Genomic DNA, 19,406 nt, shown 5'->3' with positions numbered 1-19,406 from the left:
ACTGTTTTCCTGAAGTGTCACCCATAATTATACGAACTACTTGCAGTCGCTGCATATTAAACTTACCAGTCCAGTCATACTACGAGGAGGTCGCATGCACATCCTGGACACAAACGTTGTCTCGGGATACAATGTGGGTTTTTTTTCGCCTGCAGAGGGTGCTCGGTCGCCCTATGGACTAAACCTTTATTAAAAGTTTACAACAGGGAATGGAATCCTGTGTATACGTAGAGGTTGGTTTCTATGAAAGTGTATTGCAAACCTCGAAACATTACATTCGGACGCAGAGAATTAGAGTTTTAACACCACCCCACCCCCACCCCAACCCCCACCCCACCCCCAGTTTCCCGCAGGCTGTAGGTGAGAGCCATGTTACCATTTGTGATCGTTGACGTATAAAAGCTCATGCAGTGTTTCCTTAAAGGTTGATTTTCAACCAGTAACCATGGAATGCCAGATGTGTTCGTCCAAAAGCCAACTCTTTCGTAAGTGACCGACGACAGATCGAGACACACCACTGTCAACGTATGATTAGGTCGGATGAGTAATGTGCGTCAGCTTGTAGTAATGCGCGCCTACCATAATGGCTTATGTACTGCTGTTGTAAACTCGACTGTTATCACTTCGCAATATTAATATTTGCATTGTTTTAATATGTTATTAAAATTGCTACAAAACAGTGTTACTCTATGCCATGTCACATACATCATTCAACAGATGTGTCCGGTGACTGTTTAAACACTTCCTTGCTGACCCCTACTGTTAATATTTTCTTCCGAAAACAATCAATATGACTTTCCTTGTCCAGCGTCTTTCGACTGTAATGTATTCCTCCTTAACAACTCTTTATTTATTTGTTCGGTCAAAAAAATATTCCCCCATGATTTTGTTAGGACACGCGATCGCTTTTGTTAGCCAACTTATGTTTTACCCTAAGTCAACTATCAATATGGATTAAAAATTGATAAAGGAAGGACACATATTGAAATGGAAAAATAACATCGTTCAAGGGTGCCCTCGGTACGATAGTGGTACAGTAAGGCCAGTGTTCGGTTCCAATACGGGAGAATCATTTCCTTTATGCTGGAAGATTTGGCGAATGTTTACTCTCCAAAGAGCAAAATATCAAGTAATTTTTAGAATAGATTATTTTAATGTTTTACCACAATTTTTAATTTCCTACATGGGCTTGTACGGTTGCAACAGTCCCCATCTATTTTTCCTATGTTAACAGTTAAATGCACTGTCTCTGCTGCAAGCAACAATGACATATTGCGCTAGTGAAGACACGAACACCAATACTTGACACTAAGTCTTGTTATAAGGCATTGTTACGTGGGGAGAGGGGGGAACAGATAGACAGGCAGACAGACAGAGACGTATGGACAAACAGACAGAAAAAGACAGAAAGATACACAGACAGATCAGACAGACAGATACACAGACATAGAATAAGAGACAGGGGCAGAGATATCCTGACAGGAAGAAAGATTGAAAAAACTGCGATTCTGTACATGTATAGAACACATACAGAACAGTCGACTGTCTAAGTCCCTTGTGGCTTTTCTTTTATTGGTATAGTCTCTCGCACGTATGGGGTTGGGGGATTCGCAAGCGTAGCGCCGAAGGCGCGAGCTTGGACTGTCGCAGGCACAACCGCGAGACTCAGTGCAGAAAAAAAGGCATAAGGGACTGTCAACATTCTAACTGAACAGTATCGTACACAATATTCTGTATGATAAATGACTGCTAACAACCTCCTCCAAATCGCTAACATAAAGGTATAATTTCCGCCCCCGTACGTTTACCGTACGGACACTACTTCACATCACGGTTAGCGTAGTTATTCGAAAGTTGGGTAAATGGCCAGGGGGTTACTGTCCTAGAACGTCGATAACAAATGTTGATACCACGATGATGAATCGAAAAGGATGTGTGTAGTCCACTGGCGGACTCAAACCGTCGGCCATCATACCTAAGTTACGCAAAATCTCGAAAAACCTTTTCGAAATGCCGAAATTCCTTGTCAAAATATTGGTTTTGCTTCTGAGTATTCTAAAATTACCATAAATCATATTATATGCTGGTCTGTGTAGATAAGCAACGCCCTTTCGAAATGATAAATTGGACCTTATCAGGAACAGTACCGTCACGACATAACCGTTTGATTTCGCCGACTGGTATAGTTATAATCGAGTTGCTCATTAGCTCAGTCTCTGAGAGGGTCCACCCTTAATACAGCATTCGGCCTTTGTTGCTCCGATGATAAAAGATGGACAGATATATGCTTCGTCAATATAAACCAAGGACGACAAAGGACGATGGGAAGACATCCATTCCCGGCGACGAGCCAACCGAAGCAATTGGCGACGGAGAAGATATTGACGACGACTCGTTCCACGCAGGAGACGACTCAAACCGTCCGTCAGATAACGGCGGTGAGCATTCGAACGGTTTTGACATGGGTCAGAAAAATACAACTGTAGCCGAGACTGTAAATGGAGAGGGTAGCAATGGGGAGGGGGTGAGAGAGAGTAGTGAGGTCGAAGACGGTCGACTTGAAGGGGACGACAAACGCGAGCTGCCATCGTTGGAGGAGTCAATCAAATCTATTTCAACTATGCTGGCTTCCCCAGGGATGCAGATCCACCATTTAGAGGCTGGCGGCGTGCCAGAGTCAGAGAAGATGGTAACAACTTCTCGAAGTGGCTCCAGCATGGATGAAAGTGATGGAGATGGGCGATATACCGAAGAAAACGGAGGAGAAGCTATTGTCGCAGAAGGCGAGACAGACCCGGATGATGGGCATGTCGCTGAACCATCGCTTCCGCCAGCAGAAGCGGAACCTAATGGAGTCGCCTCCGATCATGGTCCGTCGCAAGAGTTCAAGAGTGAGTCCGACGACTCTAACGGAGACGAAAATGGACTTTCAACGGTGCCGGAACCCCCGAACGAGACAGAGGGTACGCAGATTTACGACCCAGCCGCCAAAGCGACGGCGTCTGCATTTCTGTCCATGCACACGATGCAGTTTACCGTGGAAGACGACCAGATCAAGAACGGACCGACTCAAGACCCTCTAATCGGTCCACCAGCTCCAGCCACTGAAGACGGCAATGTCCAATCAGAGGGAGAAGTGCGTGCTAGTGTCCGAGAGGACGGCAACGACCAGACCCGAGGCAATGAACACCAAATCCAAGCAGAAGTACATGGTAACAGTGAACAAAGTGACCAACTCGTTGAAGAAGAACAAGAACGAGACTATGAAGATGCTGATAATGATGACGACGACGACGACGACGATGATGATGATGATGACGAGGATGATAATGATGATTATGAAGACGCAGAGCTGGATACGCTTGAAAACCCTATGATAACTGAAATCAGAAGGTAGAGTATATAATGTGACTGCTTAAATTGCTTAGCTGCTCGTAGGAGATTCTTAAATTGCAGGCAATGACGAGTAAGGTAGCAATATATGAAGCTAAAGAATCGTTTACACTGTCGATGGTGTGACGGACAATTTGCTATGCGTTAAATTTTCAAATATGAATATCTGTAAACACACAGAACCAGGAGATGTCCAGAGTTATTTTTTTTTATTCGGAGGTGTACCTCACTCCGAACAAACACAGCATCTTGTGACGCAACTAACTAGAAGTACTATCTGAAAGAAGGCATCGGCGTTTTGCAAAAGTCCAGTTACAGTCCCTCTATTGTCGTTGGTTTTCAAATATTTCCAAGGATGTCTAAAAGTTGCTAGATCGCTTGAATCTGAGTTTACCCCCCCCCCCCACTCACCATAGTAGCCTTCGCTATGTATCACTCTACTCATTCTATTTTCTTGTAGGGACGTTCGAAAACGCATAAAGCAGCTGAGAGAAGACTTAAATGAACGTAAGAGCAAGCGCAACAAAACGACCGACGATTTTGGTTTCTTCAGTATCCACAGATATCTGGATAAGGATGGAGGCAGCAAAAACATCCCTTGTGAGTATAGTGGCATTGAAACATTGAGTACATAAGTACATATGTGTGGGTGTGGTGTATATATATATATTATATATATATATATATATATATATATATATATATAATATATATATATATATATATATATATATATAATATATATATTATACACACATACTTTTGTATAACCCCCAAATCTCTCTCTCTCTCTCTCTCTCTCTCTCTCTCTCTCTTCTCTCTCTCTCTCTCTCTCTCTCTCTCTCTCTCTCCTCTCTCTCTCTCTCTCTCTCTCTCTCTCTCTCTCTCTCTCTCTCTCTGTATGAGTACACGTGGTTATGCATGCTCAAAAGACTACAAGCCACACACAGACATATATATATATATATATATATATATATATATATATATATATATATATATATATATATATATTGTTATCGTTGTTATTGTTAAGTTATGTTGTTGTTGATACTTCTACCAATAGATAAATTGCAGAGGGTGTTGAAAAATACCAAAGTCAAGGATATCAACTCACAGGACATCCAAGGAAACACAGTGTTGCACTACGCCATGAAGGATGAGTACGTGGACGTTATCGATGTACTCATGGACATCGGACCTGATCTTGACATCCGAAACAACGATTATCGAACTGCTGTTGAGCTAGCATGTTTCAATGGACAGGTTTGCAGTTTACTGTTTAGCCAATTTGTATATTTCTGATCGCTTACCGAGGGACACTAACTTGAGACTTCGAGGGTTTTTACACCAGCAGATCAACATGTTCTATTCCGGCCCCTGCGTAATATTCGGTGCTTTAACTTATGGGTGACGATTTAACCTCGCGCAGATGCACTTTTCCCTCTAGATGTGATGGACAGGTTGATTTTATTTGCTGATCGCTATCAAGTGCCTAAAAAATGCTGGCACCCGGTCATTCTTCTCTCCTGTTTAAACTGTACATCGTATGGTTTTGTGCCAGGTACTTATAGCAATGTGTTGGCTCGTATTAGTGGGCTGCATACCAAGATCCCTACGCAGCTTTTGAAAAAAAAATGATATAGCAAAACAATTCTCGTATTTGGTACATGTGACAGGGCACTTAATATACAGTTAGGGGTCGTGGGTAATGGAAATGCGCATGACGACGAAATACACTGCGTTATAGTGTTGGAACATGCGCATATTAGTAATATGTATATTAGTTACGCTATGGAAACCGTGTGAATTTTTGATACTAAGTCACCGTTCAGATTTGTGTGTAAGTGTTTATTGTTCAAATCTATCTGCTGTTTAAACTTCCAACAGCCTCTTTCAGCAGTGTATTTTGTTTGTTTGTTTGTTTGTTTGTTTGTTTGTTTGTTTGTTTGTTTGTTTTGGGAAAGTTCAAATCATAATTCGTGGTCAGTGTGTTTCATTTGCCACGTGCGTGTTGTTGTATTTCCGGCCCCTTAGAAGTTATCGGCTCGCTGACCTAACCTTTCCTCTTTGGTCAAACAGTTTGAAGCTCTGACGCACATCTTAGAGAGACTGCCAAATCCAGAAGCGGTTTTGAATTGCCAAGATCCCAATGGAATGACGCCGCTGCACCACGCCGTCAAGTCAAGTAAGATACCAGAATAGGTGTACCATAGAACACCCTGTCACGCTGTTCACTCAGAAATTGCACCTTCTCAGTAATGGTTTTGAAACACTTTGTTTTCCTCTTTGCTTAGTCATCAATCAACCATAGACACTTCTGTTTAGAGTATCTGTGAATCAGTTAACTATGTATTGAGTGATTCACATGTTATCTGGTCATAGCATCTGTAATATTGGCGCTTCCATCCGATATACATCATGTTCTTTTCCAACAAACGAGGCTATATTATGCTCCGCGATAAAGATACACGCACAACAAACAATAAAAAAATAAGTAAACTAGTTAATAATGTAATTATTAATTAATTAATTAATTAATTAATTAATTAATTAATTAATTAATTAATTAATTAATTAATTAATTAATTAAAGAAGGAAAAATGTTTGATGTCCAAAAATCGCAGCCCCTCATCATCCCGCCTAAGTTCGCATGGCAAACCTCGGAGGCAGGTTTATACGTATGCCACCAATCATATGTAGTGCTGATCGCATATCGTGTTCTATCTTCCAAGGATCGTTAAATGTGGTCGCTTTGCTGCTTGAGAAGGGATGTGACCCAGGATTTACAGGTTCAGGTAACTGGCACAAGACGGCCTTACACGAGGCAGCGGAACACAACTGCGCCGAAATCGGAGAGCTGCTCGTACGAAGCAAGCCGGAGATCCTCCATCAGAAGGACGACTATGGCCTGAGTGCCTGTCAGATAGCCGCGTTGGAAGGTCACATCTCCTTCATACAGGTGCGATTAGTAGTATTTCCATAATACAGTGTGAAAGATCAAGCTCATCACTCATTTAGCATAAATCTCCGGGATCGAGGTGGGGAAACTTCCTCATTTATGCTATTGAACTACCCCCATCCCCGCGAAATATGACGTCACTGACAGATTCCCTGGATCATGGCCGACAATGCATACATTGTAAAACTATGTTAGATTCTTGAAGTTAAGCTCGTATGGTGTGAAATTGTGTAACCATCTCTTTTAGGGTGTAACTAATTTTTTTCATCAATATTGTAGGCTTTACTGAAACGCGAAGGAAGACTGTCTGACCGTCGGATGAGTCTCCTAGCAACAGTACTCCATGAGGATCTCGGAAACAACATATCACCGGAGGGGACTGTGAACTCCGTGGCCGAACTCGTGATAAACAACAACGGCAATGTGGTCAGAAAGATTGAACTACTCCTCACGATCCGTGAGTTGCTTTAAACCTCTACTTTTACTTGTAGTAAGATGACACAAAAAGTTTTGTATACAACAAGGCTTCCGCAGAGCACATTCGTCAGTTCGCGGCTGTTTGCTGAATCCGTTCGCTGGGTACTCCCGTTAACATCCGGGGGTTGTCAATTGTTCCCGAAAAAATCTATGATAATGTTTACATATAAGAATATCCAGGACGCTACTGATCAAAAACTTTAGTCATCGCTCCTATATTGAAATCACCGGTTACTGGGTCTGAACTTTCCCATCTGCTATAATACTCTTAAATGGTACTGAAATATCCTCTTCTTTTAGCACAATTGGCCTATCATTACAAGTAACAAATGTACCTATTTATTCAATTCAGTTCCGGATACAGACATCAATGCGACTGACGAAGATGGAAAGACAGCATTGCATCACGTAATGGCCACCAGCAACGTTCAAGTTCTACACTGTCTCTTGGGTCGGGGTGCCGACCCCTTGGCTCGAACCAGCCGAGACAACACTCCTTTGCATGTGCTCGTTCAACAAGACCATGTCAATGTGCAGAGTATGGCCAACCTGCTGCTGCGCTTTTGCCAAGACAAAGCGGAATACGTCAATCTACGAGACGTGCACGGCAAAGCAGCCGTCCATTTTGCGGCCAAGTCTGGCTTCGTCGATGTAGTTACTTTGCTGGTGAATTCTGGCGCCGATGTCAATGCGCAGTGCAACATGGGAATGACAGCATGCCATGAAGCTGTTCTCGGAGCAAGTGAAAAAGCCGTGGAAGTGATACAGCTACTTGACGAAGCAGGTATGAATAGAAGCTATTTCGGGTGAGGAGGAGAAACAATTCGTTCCGTAAATCAAGATACGTTTGTTTGTTTATTTGTTTGTATATATGTCTTTATCTCTCTATCTCTCTGTCTATCTATCTATCTATTTATCTATCTATCTATCTATCTATCTATCTATAACACGATTGGAACTAATTTGGGATAATAAGATCTTCATATTTTTCAAATTTCTCAAAAATATCAGGAGCCTTATAGCTTGATGTTGCAACAATACAAATTACTCATAAAAACAAGTGTGTAACTTAAAAAGGCAAGCAGATGAGCTTACATTTGCAGGTTAAACGGATATTACTTCACCATCCAATTATCCCATATTAGTTCCAATCGTGTTCTATCTATCTATCTATCTATCTATCTATCTATCTATTATCACTACAGTCGTTCTTTCGACGTTCCATCAAAAGTTGTGATTAAAGTAATGCTCAGATATTTAAAAATCGCAAAATATACTTTATATCTGCTGAAAATTTAGTTTCGCAGAGGGGAAATAACGTTTTACTTCACTTGTACGTAGCGAAATAAACTTCTCCTGCAGCAAACAAAGTCTATGATACAAATGATCTGAACAGATTGATATTTTACATTTCACGATCAGGCGTTGTTTGGATTTTTGATGACTGGCGCAACATCTACACTGACACAGAAATCGGTTATCATTTGTGTGCTTTGATGCTCAAAAAGTAAAACTTTTCCAATAAATTATCCATGCCCTAAAGTCTAATCTATCTCACGTGGAATTTTGATATCAACATTCAAATTACAGATGCGGACATTGACATGACTGACTGCGAAGGGTCGGCCCCTGTACACTACGCCTCAAAGCTCGGCGACGAAGAAGTTCTAAGGGGGCTCCTGGACAGCGGGGCGCGTTCCAACTCCAAGGACCAACGTCAGCGGACCCCTCTCCACGTGGTGGTCATCGAGCATGACGGCGACATTGAGAAGCTGGTTGAGTTGTTGGTCCCTCACCCGGGATACGCCCCCATCGACGAAGTGGACGAGGACGGACTGACCGCCTCGCATCGCGCCGCAAGGTTGAAAAAGATCGACGTCATGGCGACTCTGTTAAGGAGGAGCGCAGACGCCGTGAAGAGGGTCGGCAAGTGGCAAGAAACGCCGCTAGAGATGATGTTTCACGACACCCTGATCAAGGCAGTCGCTGTAAGTTTGGTCCCAGTTAGTAAAGGACAAGTAGCCGTAGCTTTTGATAATTTTTTTACACTAGTTTTGTTCTAAATGTTAACTACAGTTTCTCGTGCTACTTTCCAAAACATGTTGAAACACCTACTTTTTAGCCTGTCAACCCATGCATCTGTATGTGTAAAATGCACTGCCATTGTTCATGTTTGAATCGTAGTCAGGACCTGGATTCATTTCTCAACAATAAGAATACAGTCTGAACATGAATATCCTGAGTTTGAAAAAGTCGATACTGTGTAATCTCAACACGCTTTAGGGAGTAGAACAAAAAAACTGTACTTGGCATAAAACTCAGAAATAGTGAGAAAAATCATCAGAAGTCACAGCTACTGGTCCTTTCATGTCGATCAACAAAAAAGATAGTTCCCTACGACAACTGCCGTTTTTTACTCTTACTTAATCGAAGTTGAGAAGAGTTGGTTTTCGACAATTTCTGTCGTCTAAACGTCAAGTAGCGTCTGTTATCGTTTTGCGATGTCTCGGATCTCTTGCAACATAACGTAATAACCTAAAATTATCCCAACCACAGAATTTCTGTAAAAAACAAAGTTTCTTATCACTTTCTGACCCTAAATATTTCACACTCTATTGTACTTAACAATATCATTCTCTTTACTAACTTGAAAAGTAGAGTTTAGGGGATTTGAAAATTTTAAATGACTGTTTACCTTATATTTTACAATATCGTTTTATCCCTGTAAAATGAGGTTATACAGTCACAGATATTAATACTTGAACCAAAGGTTACCTCTCTGCAACAGTGTGGGACGTGAGATACATGTATTTAACTCAAGACCTCAATGAATTAAAATATTGAAAATTGATTAATGGTTGTAGATATCAACCTGTCATCAAATGTCTGTGTGTTCATTTTCAGAGAGTGAGAGTCAGGGTACCTGCTAGTTGTTCAGGTCATATCTCTCGAGTCTCAACACGTTAAAGTCAACTTCACTTGAAACGAAAGAAAAAGCGGATTGTTTTTTCATGTATGATGTAAACAATGCAAATCCTTAATGGTTAGCGCCATCGTTACTTTGAGTGCATAAAAAGGAAAGACCAGTAAAGTTATAATTTTACATGTATGCATTCATAACGGCGACATTATGGATATTGTCATGCAAGAGCTGGGTAGACAATGCCCGCCCTGTCCTCTATGCCTCACCAATTGTCTCTTTCTGCCTAGGATGATGAGATCGCCAGTGATTTGGATGTAGCCGAGCAAATTGTAAGATCGGAAATCGTCGCCGTCAGTCCACACCCTATAAAGACTGCCTTGCATTATGCGACTGTTTTCAAGAAAATGGCAAAAGTTAAAAAGGTGTGTTTTATAAATGTTACTCACAGCTTACACACTTGCGAAGTGACGAAAGTCACTCATATTGAAAGATCCGTGGAGGAATATTTACCAATATCTTAGCCATATTTTACCTTGACTGACTTTCTCTGTGATTTTCTTTCTTTTCTGCGTGATTTTCATGGCGTCAATATTAACCTCCAGACTCCCAAATGTCACCAAAACGTGAGCACCGTTGCTTTACTAACGTCTCTCTTTTCTGCGATTCCGTGTCCAAGGATCTGAGTGAGAGTTATGAGGCTCTGGCTGAAAGAATGGACGAACTGGCCGTGAAACTGCTGGACCAATGTCCCGGCCGTAAGAGTGCTAACATATTAATTGAGGACGACAAAGAATTCTTACTGACCGACGCACTGGAAAACAAACACAGGAGAGTATGTGACCTTTGACCAAAACCATTCTTAATTTTGTTGTAAAAACAAGTAGTATTTCTATGTTTATGGTAAAATATCGGAAGGACCGAATAGGTAGACACATGTGTTGCATATCTGATTGCTTCATGAACTGAGCTCGTTCACGTTCACAATGCATATAAATAAGACAAGCAAATTAAAATATTTTTTGACAATCGAATTTGGTACAGAGAGGCAAGTACAACCTGAAGTAAGTGTAAACTTTATAGCCAGACAGTCGGCCAGCATCACTTTGAACCAAATATGGCATCTAGGAGTTGATTTGTTATTAGATTATGGAAAGAATAACACACAAAATTATTCACTAACAATAATCTGATAAAGTCTTTGTTGAATCGGTCATGTTGTGGCAAAAACCTTCGTTCCTACGCCCTACTGTTGCGTTTCTTAAACGGGGATGTGAACCCTTAGTAAAAAGTTAAATCAAATAGTTAAATAACAACTATGTCAAGTGAACTTCACTTTGCTCTTCCTCTTTGTTCATCTCGTTACATTATCTTCAAAACAAGAAAACTTTGGCTCCTTCTGTCCCATGATGCCTTTCCATTTATCTATTTATTTATTTATTTATTTATTTATTTATTTATTTATTTATTCATTTATTTATTTATTCACATTGAAGGATAACCCATTTACAGACACGTTCTGGGTAAAGCTAAATTCCGTAATCTTGTTAAACAAGATTCTTAAAAATCACTCTTAAACGAAAAACAGACTTGAACTATGAACAAAATAAAAAATAATAAACAAAATAAAAACAAACTCGCAACAAATCTCACATCGTATTTTATTTCATTCCATTTCACATCTTTTCTATGAATGGGATTAGACTCCATCGATATATTCCAGACGCATTACGATAATTTTCATGTTACCATCGGTAGAAAGTGTTTCTCTTTCGTTTTAATTTGCAGTTTATTTCAGCAAACTATATCCAACGCTACCTGCGCGAGATATGGTATGGCGAAATGTACAAGATCTATGGCACATCGCATTGTCGGGAGATACGCCTCTACGGAATCCTGTATTTTCTCACTCCAATACTGCTTCCGTTTGCCTTGCTCTTGTACGTCTGTTGTCTCCCGTTTCATATGTGGTGCCGTCGACGTCGCAAGGCTCATGCCGACGCCGCGGATGACGTACCGGTACAGCAACGTCCCGAGAGGCGATACAGCGAAGACGACATCCAGCCGAACACGCGGGGGAGGCGACGCTGCGGAAACTGTTGCCGGGGCGACTGCTGTGAGTCCCTGTACAACAACCTCACCAGCTACTTTTACTTTGTGTTCGTTGTCTCGAAGAACTGTCCCTACATGATGTTCTTCGCGAATCTCGTCTCTTACGTGGTATTCTTGGTGTTGCTGGTTGTGCGATGCACTCGACACACGGACTATTACACCTTGGATAGTCTACCCGTTTTGGACATCTTCCTCTTCGTGTTCATAATAGCATACTTAGTGGTGGAAATCAGACAGTTCGTTCTCGCCCCCACAGCCAAGGACTATTTCAGTTCGACAAGCAACATATTTGACGTACTGATGGTAGTGTCACTGATCGGTATCATGGCCTACGACATCGCCATCATCACGACCGGCATCTCGTTAGAACAAGACGAGTTGGCAGTGACAGTTAGTATCGGCATCGCCTTGGTAACGCTCGTCGCCCACTTCAGGTAAGAAAAAGCAACTCCAAGTGTTTTTCCGAGAGAGTTCATTCTTCAAAACAACTATGAGTTTACTTCCTTAATATTTTTTTTCATCAGGCGACATAATCGTTTGTTTGCGGGTGCCACAACAATTTATAGTTTCCTGGGACTATACTCAAGAATCATCTTATTGCTATCATTTTTCTTTTCCAAGGTTGATGTTCTTCCTTCAAGAAAGTCACAGTATCGGCCTTCTTGAACTTACCTTTTCTCGAATGTTCAACGACGTTGGGCAGATGTTGATATTCCTGCTACTTGGTCTATTGGCCTTCAGTTTGAGCATCATAAAGGTAAATATATCTAAATTGATCTAAAACGCCATTATAAAAATATAGATCTGCAATTAGTACTTTAAACTTTGTGCCCATAAATGTATTTAGGTAACTTTGATGAATTTCTATGTAATAATGTTCGCACAAAGAAGGGAACGCTATGCATTTGAACTTTAAATAATAATGTATGCGTCATTTATCTATTTTCTTTACAGTCGACATTTTACTGGACGCCTATTTCTAGAGCACTGTAGAGGCGGTCGCTATCTCTAAGTTACTCGATTTTTAAATGAATCGTTCCCCCCGATTTCTTGGTCTCTTGTTTTTTGAAAAGTGCTCATTTGCCATTTTTACCATTGACACAAGTCACTGCAAAGTGACGACGCCATACTCAGCGCTACTCTATAGACTCTAGGCTGTTCCACCTATGAAACCACGTGTTCGTGCAAATACCAGTCACTCAACAATATTGGCAATTTGCTCCATCGATTACTGTCTATGGTCTTCAAGCTTTTGTTGCTTCTCGCACCCGGCTTATAATTTTCCAATTTTCTTGAGGTATTTTCATTAATGGCCGGTACATACGAGGGCGAGGTCGGGGTGGCACCGGAAGAGGAGCTGGTAGAGCTGAATGAAACCGAGGCAGGTTATGACATCGGTAGTGATGTGTGAGTATGCATTCATGTCTTTTGGTCATTCCTTTTTAAGACTTAGAGTACAAATTGTATAAATTTACCGGTTTTTAATGATTATTTTATGAAAGGCCACAACTCTTGTAGTCCTGTACACTGCACTATACGGTCACATCATCTTGATTTAAACGTATTGCAGTGCTGAGATGCTGTCGTTACAGCAACTTGGACAGCGGGGGAAGGCGGGGTGCTGTGCATTATAACAGAGCATTACTCAATAGAGACAAGCACAACATAAGATAGCAGTACATAACGTAACACCATAGCATAGCAATGGATAGCAGCACAGTATAGCACAGCATACACAGTACGGTACGGTACAGTACAAACACGATTGGAAATAATTTGGGATAATTGGATGGTGAAGTAATGTCGATTTAATCTACAAATGTTATGTCATCTCCTTTTCTTTTTATATTACACGGTTGCTTTTATGAGAAATTTGCGATATCGCAACATTCAGCTATATGGCACCTAACACTTTTGAGAAATTTGCAGACTATGAAAATCCAATTATCCTAAATTAGTTCCAATCGTGTTTACAGTACAGTACAGTACAGTACAGTACAGCATATCATATGGCGTAGAGTATATATCATAATCTATCATGACCTATCATCGCTCGGTCCATATTGGAGTAATTTTGAACAATCTTCAAATATTTGAAGTGTTGAAAATCATAAACAGTGCCAATAGAATGTTTCCTTTATAAGTTCAGTATTTCATGAATGTGGAAGCCTTCCCTTTCGACGTCGCAACTGCTGAAACCCTGCTTGACTGGATATTTCAAATAGAGCACATAGAGACTATCAACATCAAGGTTCTACTCCGGAATAAAAAGGACGCGATGCGTTCTACAGACTCAGTACGCCCAAATAATCACATGATGCCGGTACAAACAAACCCGCATGTGTACTAATGCGTATGGAAATACACGTACGTCTATGCGTGTTTGCGCACATGGCTTTGTTTGTACCGTGGTCGATTCGAATTCCGGGTTTGGCCTATTGCGATCGTGTTTGATGACCACAGTATATACAGTACCAATTAAGATTGATGACGATGATGATGATGATGATGATGATGATGATGATGATGATGATGATGATCAACAGTGATGGCGAGACAGTATTTCAATAACGTTGTTTTGTTTTGTTTGTTTTATTTACAGATTATTTTCTCAAATAGAAGATCTGTTCTGGACATTGTTTGGACTGGGTCACATAGAGTCCTTTGAGGCCGGTTTCATGCCTGTGGAGGCAACGGGCAAACTGCTTTTTGCTTTCTACAATCTCTTGGCCGTGATCGTGCTTCTGAACATGCTCATAGCCAAGATTAGCGACACCTACAACAGAATCGAGGTACTGTGATGATTAATACACTGATATAAGCAATTTTGGTCGCCATTTCGTTCTGGTCCTAGATACCATAGTAAGATCATACGTTGATATGGAACATGGCAAAGCATTGGTTCCCACCTTGTGTATAGAGTTGCACTCCAGTCGACCATCACGAAAAAATAGTACCGCTGTTGTATAGTTGTCCAAGGTTGGCTTTGTACCTGTTCAAAATAATCTACTTCATGAAAATTTTTACATAATACGATTACCTTAAGGTTTTAAACCAAATTTCAAGACATATTGCATGGATCCGTTTTGACTGTACTGTTTGGTTTCTGACATGTCTTGGGGATACAGATATGTTAAGGGAGCGTTCACTAAATACCAGTAAATGATCTGCCTCGGTCGAAGGAAAGAACCACTTTTTGAAGAAAATTAACTTTCCTCGAAGTGTGGACTTAGCCATGCATTAAGTCATTTAAAGCTCAGCAAAAGTTAATAAAGTGAAATTTCAAATATTGCACAATTCTTTAACGCTGTTGATTGAAGCAATCCACAGCAGTGCTGGTTAAATTTTCGACTTGAATAGACGAACCCTGCAATGACACAATGCATGGCTCTGTGACGTCACATATCCCTGTCCAATCGCAGACACCACTACTTACCAGGCACATTTTATACTTCTCAGGAAAACGCGGCCCTGATATACAACTACGAACGTGCGAAGCTGACGATGGAGTTCCGCGATACCGGGGACACCCCCGTGCCCTTTAACCTCTTGGTTGACACCTACACCTTCATTGCCTTCATTCTACGTCAAATGAGGCGATGCTGCAGACACGCCTGTGGAAAATGCAAGGTTTGTAATTGCTTTCTTTAGGGCTGACCACCTTACATTGGTATCAGATCGCAAATGGCATCGATGACTGTTTAGAGTCCCCCAATGTCTGAGATTTTCCCATCTGAGAATGCACTAAAGTACCATACTTTAGATGAAATCATTTTGTGAACGTTTTGATTAGCTTTCTGTGCTTTTGATTGTCCAAAATGGTTTGTCCCAGTGAAAATGTCGGCATATTCCTACTTTTGCCGTCCAAAAAAATTTTCGAGTCAGTAGTACGAAGCTGTGTACAGTCCGTCAATAATGACATGTATATTACACAGCAGGTCTTGGTTTTTCATCATTCCCCAAACGTGTCCTTTCTTTCAGTGTGAATTGTCATTATAAATTGTCCAGGGAATCAGGTGGAAATTTGCTATAAAATGTTAAGAGAAATACGCGTGTACAAAAGGACCACTGAAAGATTTGCGATAACCACAGTGCTCTGATTCCGAGACATGGGAATTGATGTTCAACCAACATTCCCACGAAGCAAGCTGTCGACATATATACTGTAATGATTGCGTGCCATGCGTTGATACTAATGTTATTCGTGATTTGTTCGTCATTTCAGAGAACACAGACCAACAAGACCGTGGACGATCAGCTGGATGCCAATGAAAAGCAGTCCGACGTGAACGAACCAAGCTATTCCACAGAGAACATACTGGTGGGATACGCTGCAGGGCGCCGCCAGTCGACGATTCTTAAAGGCCGAGATCGCGACAGCACCGCCAGCATGCAGAGCCATCACATCAAAACGGTGGACGAAATCAACGATTTCATCCGCGAGAGTTTCCTGAAACGGGAGAAGGAGATAAACGTTCACAGTCTTGAACAGGTACAGACGCACCTGATTGCGAGTGTCAATGTCCTCGAGCGTGACGTCAGGAAGCTGACGAACGAATTCAAGCAACTAAAAAATTCTGGGACCGAATATTTCAGCGTTCTAGAGAGAGACATGAGTATCACTCAAAGGTTGATAAAACAGTGTCTGGAGATATCTTAATGTATTGGACTGCGCCCCAGGCCGTCATTTTGTGGGTAAAAAAAGATACTGCCAAATATTCCAAAACCTGTAAACGCTTTCTGCACCTGTTCTGCAACCATGCAAGTCTGAAACAAAACTTACATATGTTATTTCTGACCAATTTTATAATTTATGATTTATAAAGGTGTCTATAGGGTTTGCATATTTTCTGATTTACAAAGTCTATTGTATTTGCTGTTATTGTTCAACGAGGGTAGCCATAGTTAAGAATGGTGCAACGAATGTACCCATCCCAACAGAAAGGTGATGAGTCTCTCTGTGCTTTATTCCAGAAGGGAAGGGCTGTGCTAGGAATTCACCGCAGCAACCATACATCTTAACTTTACATCTTTATATAAATCAAGCTTTTCGCATGACCACAGGGATTACTTACACAATGCATATTCTATATTTACTCTTTAACATCGAAAAATAACGTATGCCTCAGAGCTGGCAGTCAAGTTTTCACACACAAGAAGCAAGTTATATGAGAAAACGCGTTATATAAACTCCATTTTCTATTTAGAGATTTAACGTATTAGAAGTGAGATGCTTCAACTGTCTATGGTTCGACGTTCAAATCTGTGCACGTATAGTCGCAGTTCAGGTCACCTGCGCCACTTTTGTCGTCCACGGATACCGCCACTTGGACCTTAGAGCGCGCCTCGAAAAATTAAAGACAAACATTTGCTCAAACTTTTCTCAAGTAAACTTTAAACCACTACATCTGCAAAATCAAGAATAAAAATCGGGGGTCACTGTGCAAATTTTGGTACTTGAGATACATATTACACAATATTTACCAATATCTGAAATTCAAAATGACCGCCACCCCGTGTTATTTCGGGGGGGGGGGGGGCAGAGGGGTATAAAAGTCCTCGATTTTCACAAAACTAAGCCGGTGAAAACTTTGTTTATCCACATAAGCTTCAAAATGAGCCCCCACAAGTGGTAGGCCAAAGGAATATTGTAAAAGTTTGAAAGCTCGAAAATATGACCCTAGGCGCATTCTAGCTTCAATGCACGCTAAAATATACTAGTTAATTCGCAAACACAAACCATGCAAGATGTTGCGAATTTTAGGACAATACAGCTGAGTTGCACAACTTAGAAACTTTAAGAGAGTTGGAGGAATCATCAAAAGGCTCACTTTCCTCCTCATAAATATGACATTCTCACCGACTTTGCACACGTGAAGATGTTATGTTCTGTCAGAGTGGTTTATTACATTTGCAAAGTGTTTCATTAACGAGTAACTCTTCGTGGCTTGTCTGTGTATATGCGCCAACATGTGAGTATGTGTGTGTCGGTGGTTGTATAAACTAGGACTGTCCGAAAGTATCCACTGCATAAACTAATAAGTTTGTGGTCACGCACAAACCCTCTTTATCTCGGATCTTGAAACCCAGTCTCCTCGTGTACTCTACGTTCCCATACCTTTTATTATTAAATTTCGACGTTACTTCGTTCGTCAATCGGCCAACCTAACAATATCCTCAGTATATGCACACCTTCATAAAGTCAATAAGTTCAATAAAGCCTGTGCATGGTTTACACCTTGTAAACTCGGTTACGGTGTTTTTGTATAAAGTGTTTGCGTTTAGTGCTCATCGCGATTGTCTTGTGTTGCTCACTTTTTCGTATACTATATAATATAATTCGTAAAGGTATATTTGAATTTTGTTTTGACCAGTAGTAAACCTACCGTAACAACGACAAATAGACTGACAGCGAACAACTGTCGGATCCCGATTTTCTCATATGATAAACAAATGACTGCGGACAAACTGTTAAACAACAAAATGTCATGTAATTTGGGCATATCTTCCAATATCTGTGTCCATTCACTTTATTAAATAAATTTTAATAAATAAAATTCGGCTTGCAACTGTCATGGGGAATTATGAGCTATACGTACATCCATGTTCAGCTAACCTTAAGTGTATAGGGTTTATACAAGATTTAAAAACTGGGTTAAATAAGAACCAGATATAATTTATTGAACATTAAACGCTGGATAAAATGAGGGAAGTAATAAAAATATCACATTGCAAATCTGCGTACATATTGTATCATTCATGGCGAACGTCTACTTTGTATAAATATTTTATTGAGATATAAGCGCTCGATCGGATCGATTAAATTTGGCATTAATATTGCACGGTCAAATTCTCTTTATGATTAACACTTTGTGCACCAAATGTTGTTTGCAAAGTTAAACTCGCGGACGGCCATATTTTATCGAATTTTGCACTCCATTCTGAGTATTGCAAGTTGTAGGCTACAAGCAATATCGCTCTCAGATTAACGTGCCGCCCGCCAAAGGGAAGAAACGAAGTTAAGCTCACGATCGGATTAAGAAAAGATGTCAGGTTAGGCTTTGAGACCGAGGATCAGAACATAAAATGCAAACTAATGAATGCCACGCCCGAGTAGTCTGGGAGTACATGCAAACTGCTGAGAGCAGTGAAAATATCTCAAACGGAACACTTTTGTCCCCGACATGAAAATGACGACTTCGTTTCACTGTATGAGCGCGCCAATTGAAAACAACAATATATGAAGACGTTATGAGAACCAGAACAGAGAGGGCGCATTAGATAAGGGGTCATTGTTGAAAACCGACTGAAAATGGAGAGAAGCAACTACAGAGATGGAACGGTGCCTAGTCGTTATATTGGCTTGAGAAATTATGGCAGAATGTAGAAAAACAGCTATCAAGCAGGAATGAGCTTGAAGAAATCAGGTGACAGATGGGCCTGGAGTCAACTAATCTAGAGGACAGAAGCATGGAGAAGTTAGTGGACGAGGTAACGAGCTGGAGATGAGTGCAGCAATTTGCAAACAGCGACAACCCACAG

General features: G+C 40.9%; 1 protein-coding gene across 1 annotated transcript; it reads left to right on the top strand.

The window, feature by feature from the left end:
- Positions 1-2,168: 2,168 nt before the first annotated feature.
- On the top strand, positions 2,169-18,600 carry LOC139149925 (uncharacterized). Its single transcript, XM_070721979.1, has 16 exons — positions 2,169-3,393; positions 3,854-3,993; positions 4,460-4,659; positions 5,476-5,581; positions 6,129-6,355; positions 6,635-6,812; positions 7,185-7,616; positions 8,423-8,820; positions 10,043-10,177; positions 10,432-10,587; positions 11,541-12,298; positions 12,486-12,621; positions 13,162-13,271; positions 14,467-14,656; positions 15,324-15,494; positions 16,090-18,600. The coding sequence occupies exons 1-16, from the start codon at positions 2,273-2,275 to the stop codon at positions 16,522-16,524; spliced, it is 4,893 nt and encodes a 1,630-aa protein (XP_070578080.1). The 5' UTR covers positions 2,169-2,272; the 3' UTR covers positions 16,525-18,600.
- Positions 18,601-19,406: the final 806 nt, after the last annotated feature.

This window comes from Ptychodera flava, chromosome 14 (genome assembly GCF_041260155.1).
Source record: "Ptychodera flava strain L36383 chromosome 14, AS_Pfla_20210202, whole genome shotgun sequence".
NCBI lineage: Eukaryota > Metazoa > Hemichordata > Enteropneusta > Ptychoderidae > Ptychodera > Ptychodera flava.
The sequence above is the reverse complement of the archived record's forward strand: the minus strand, read 5'-3'. Positions and strand labels throughout refer to the sequence as shown.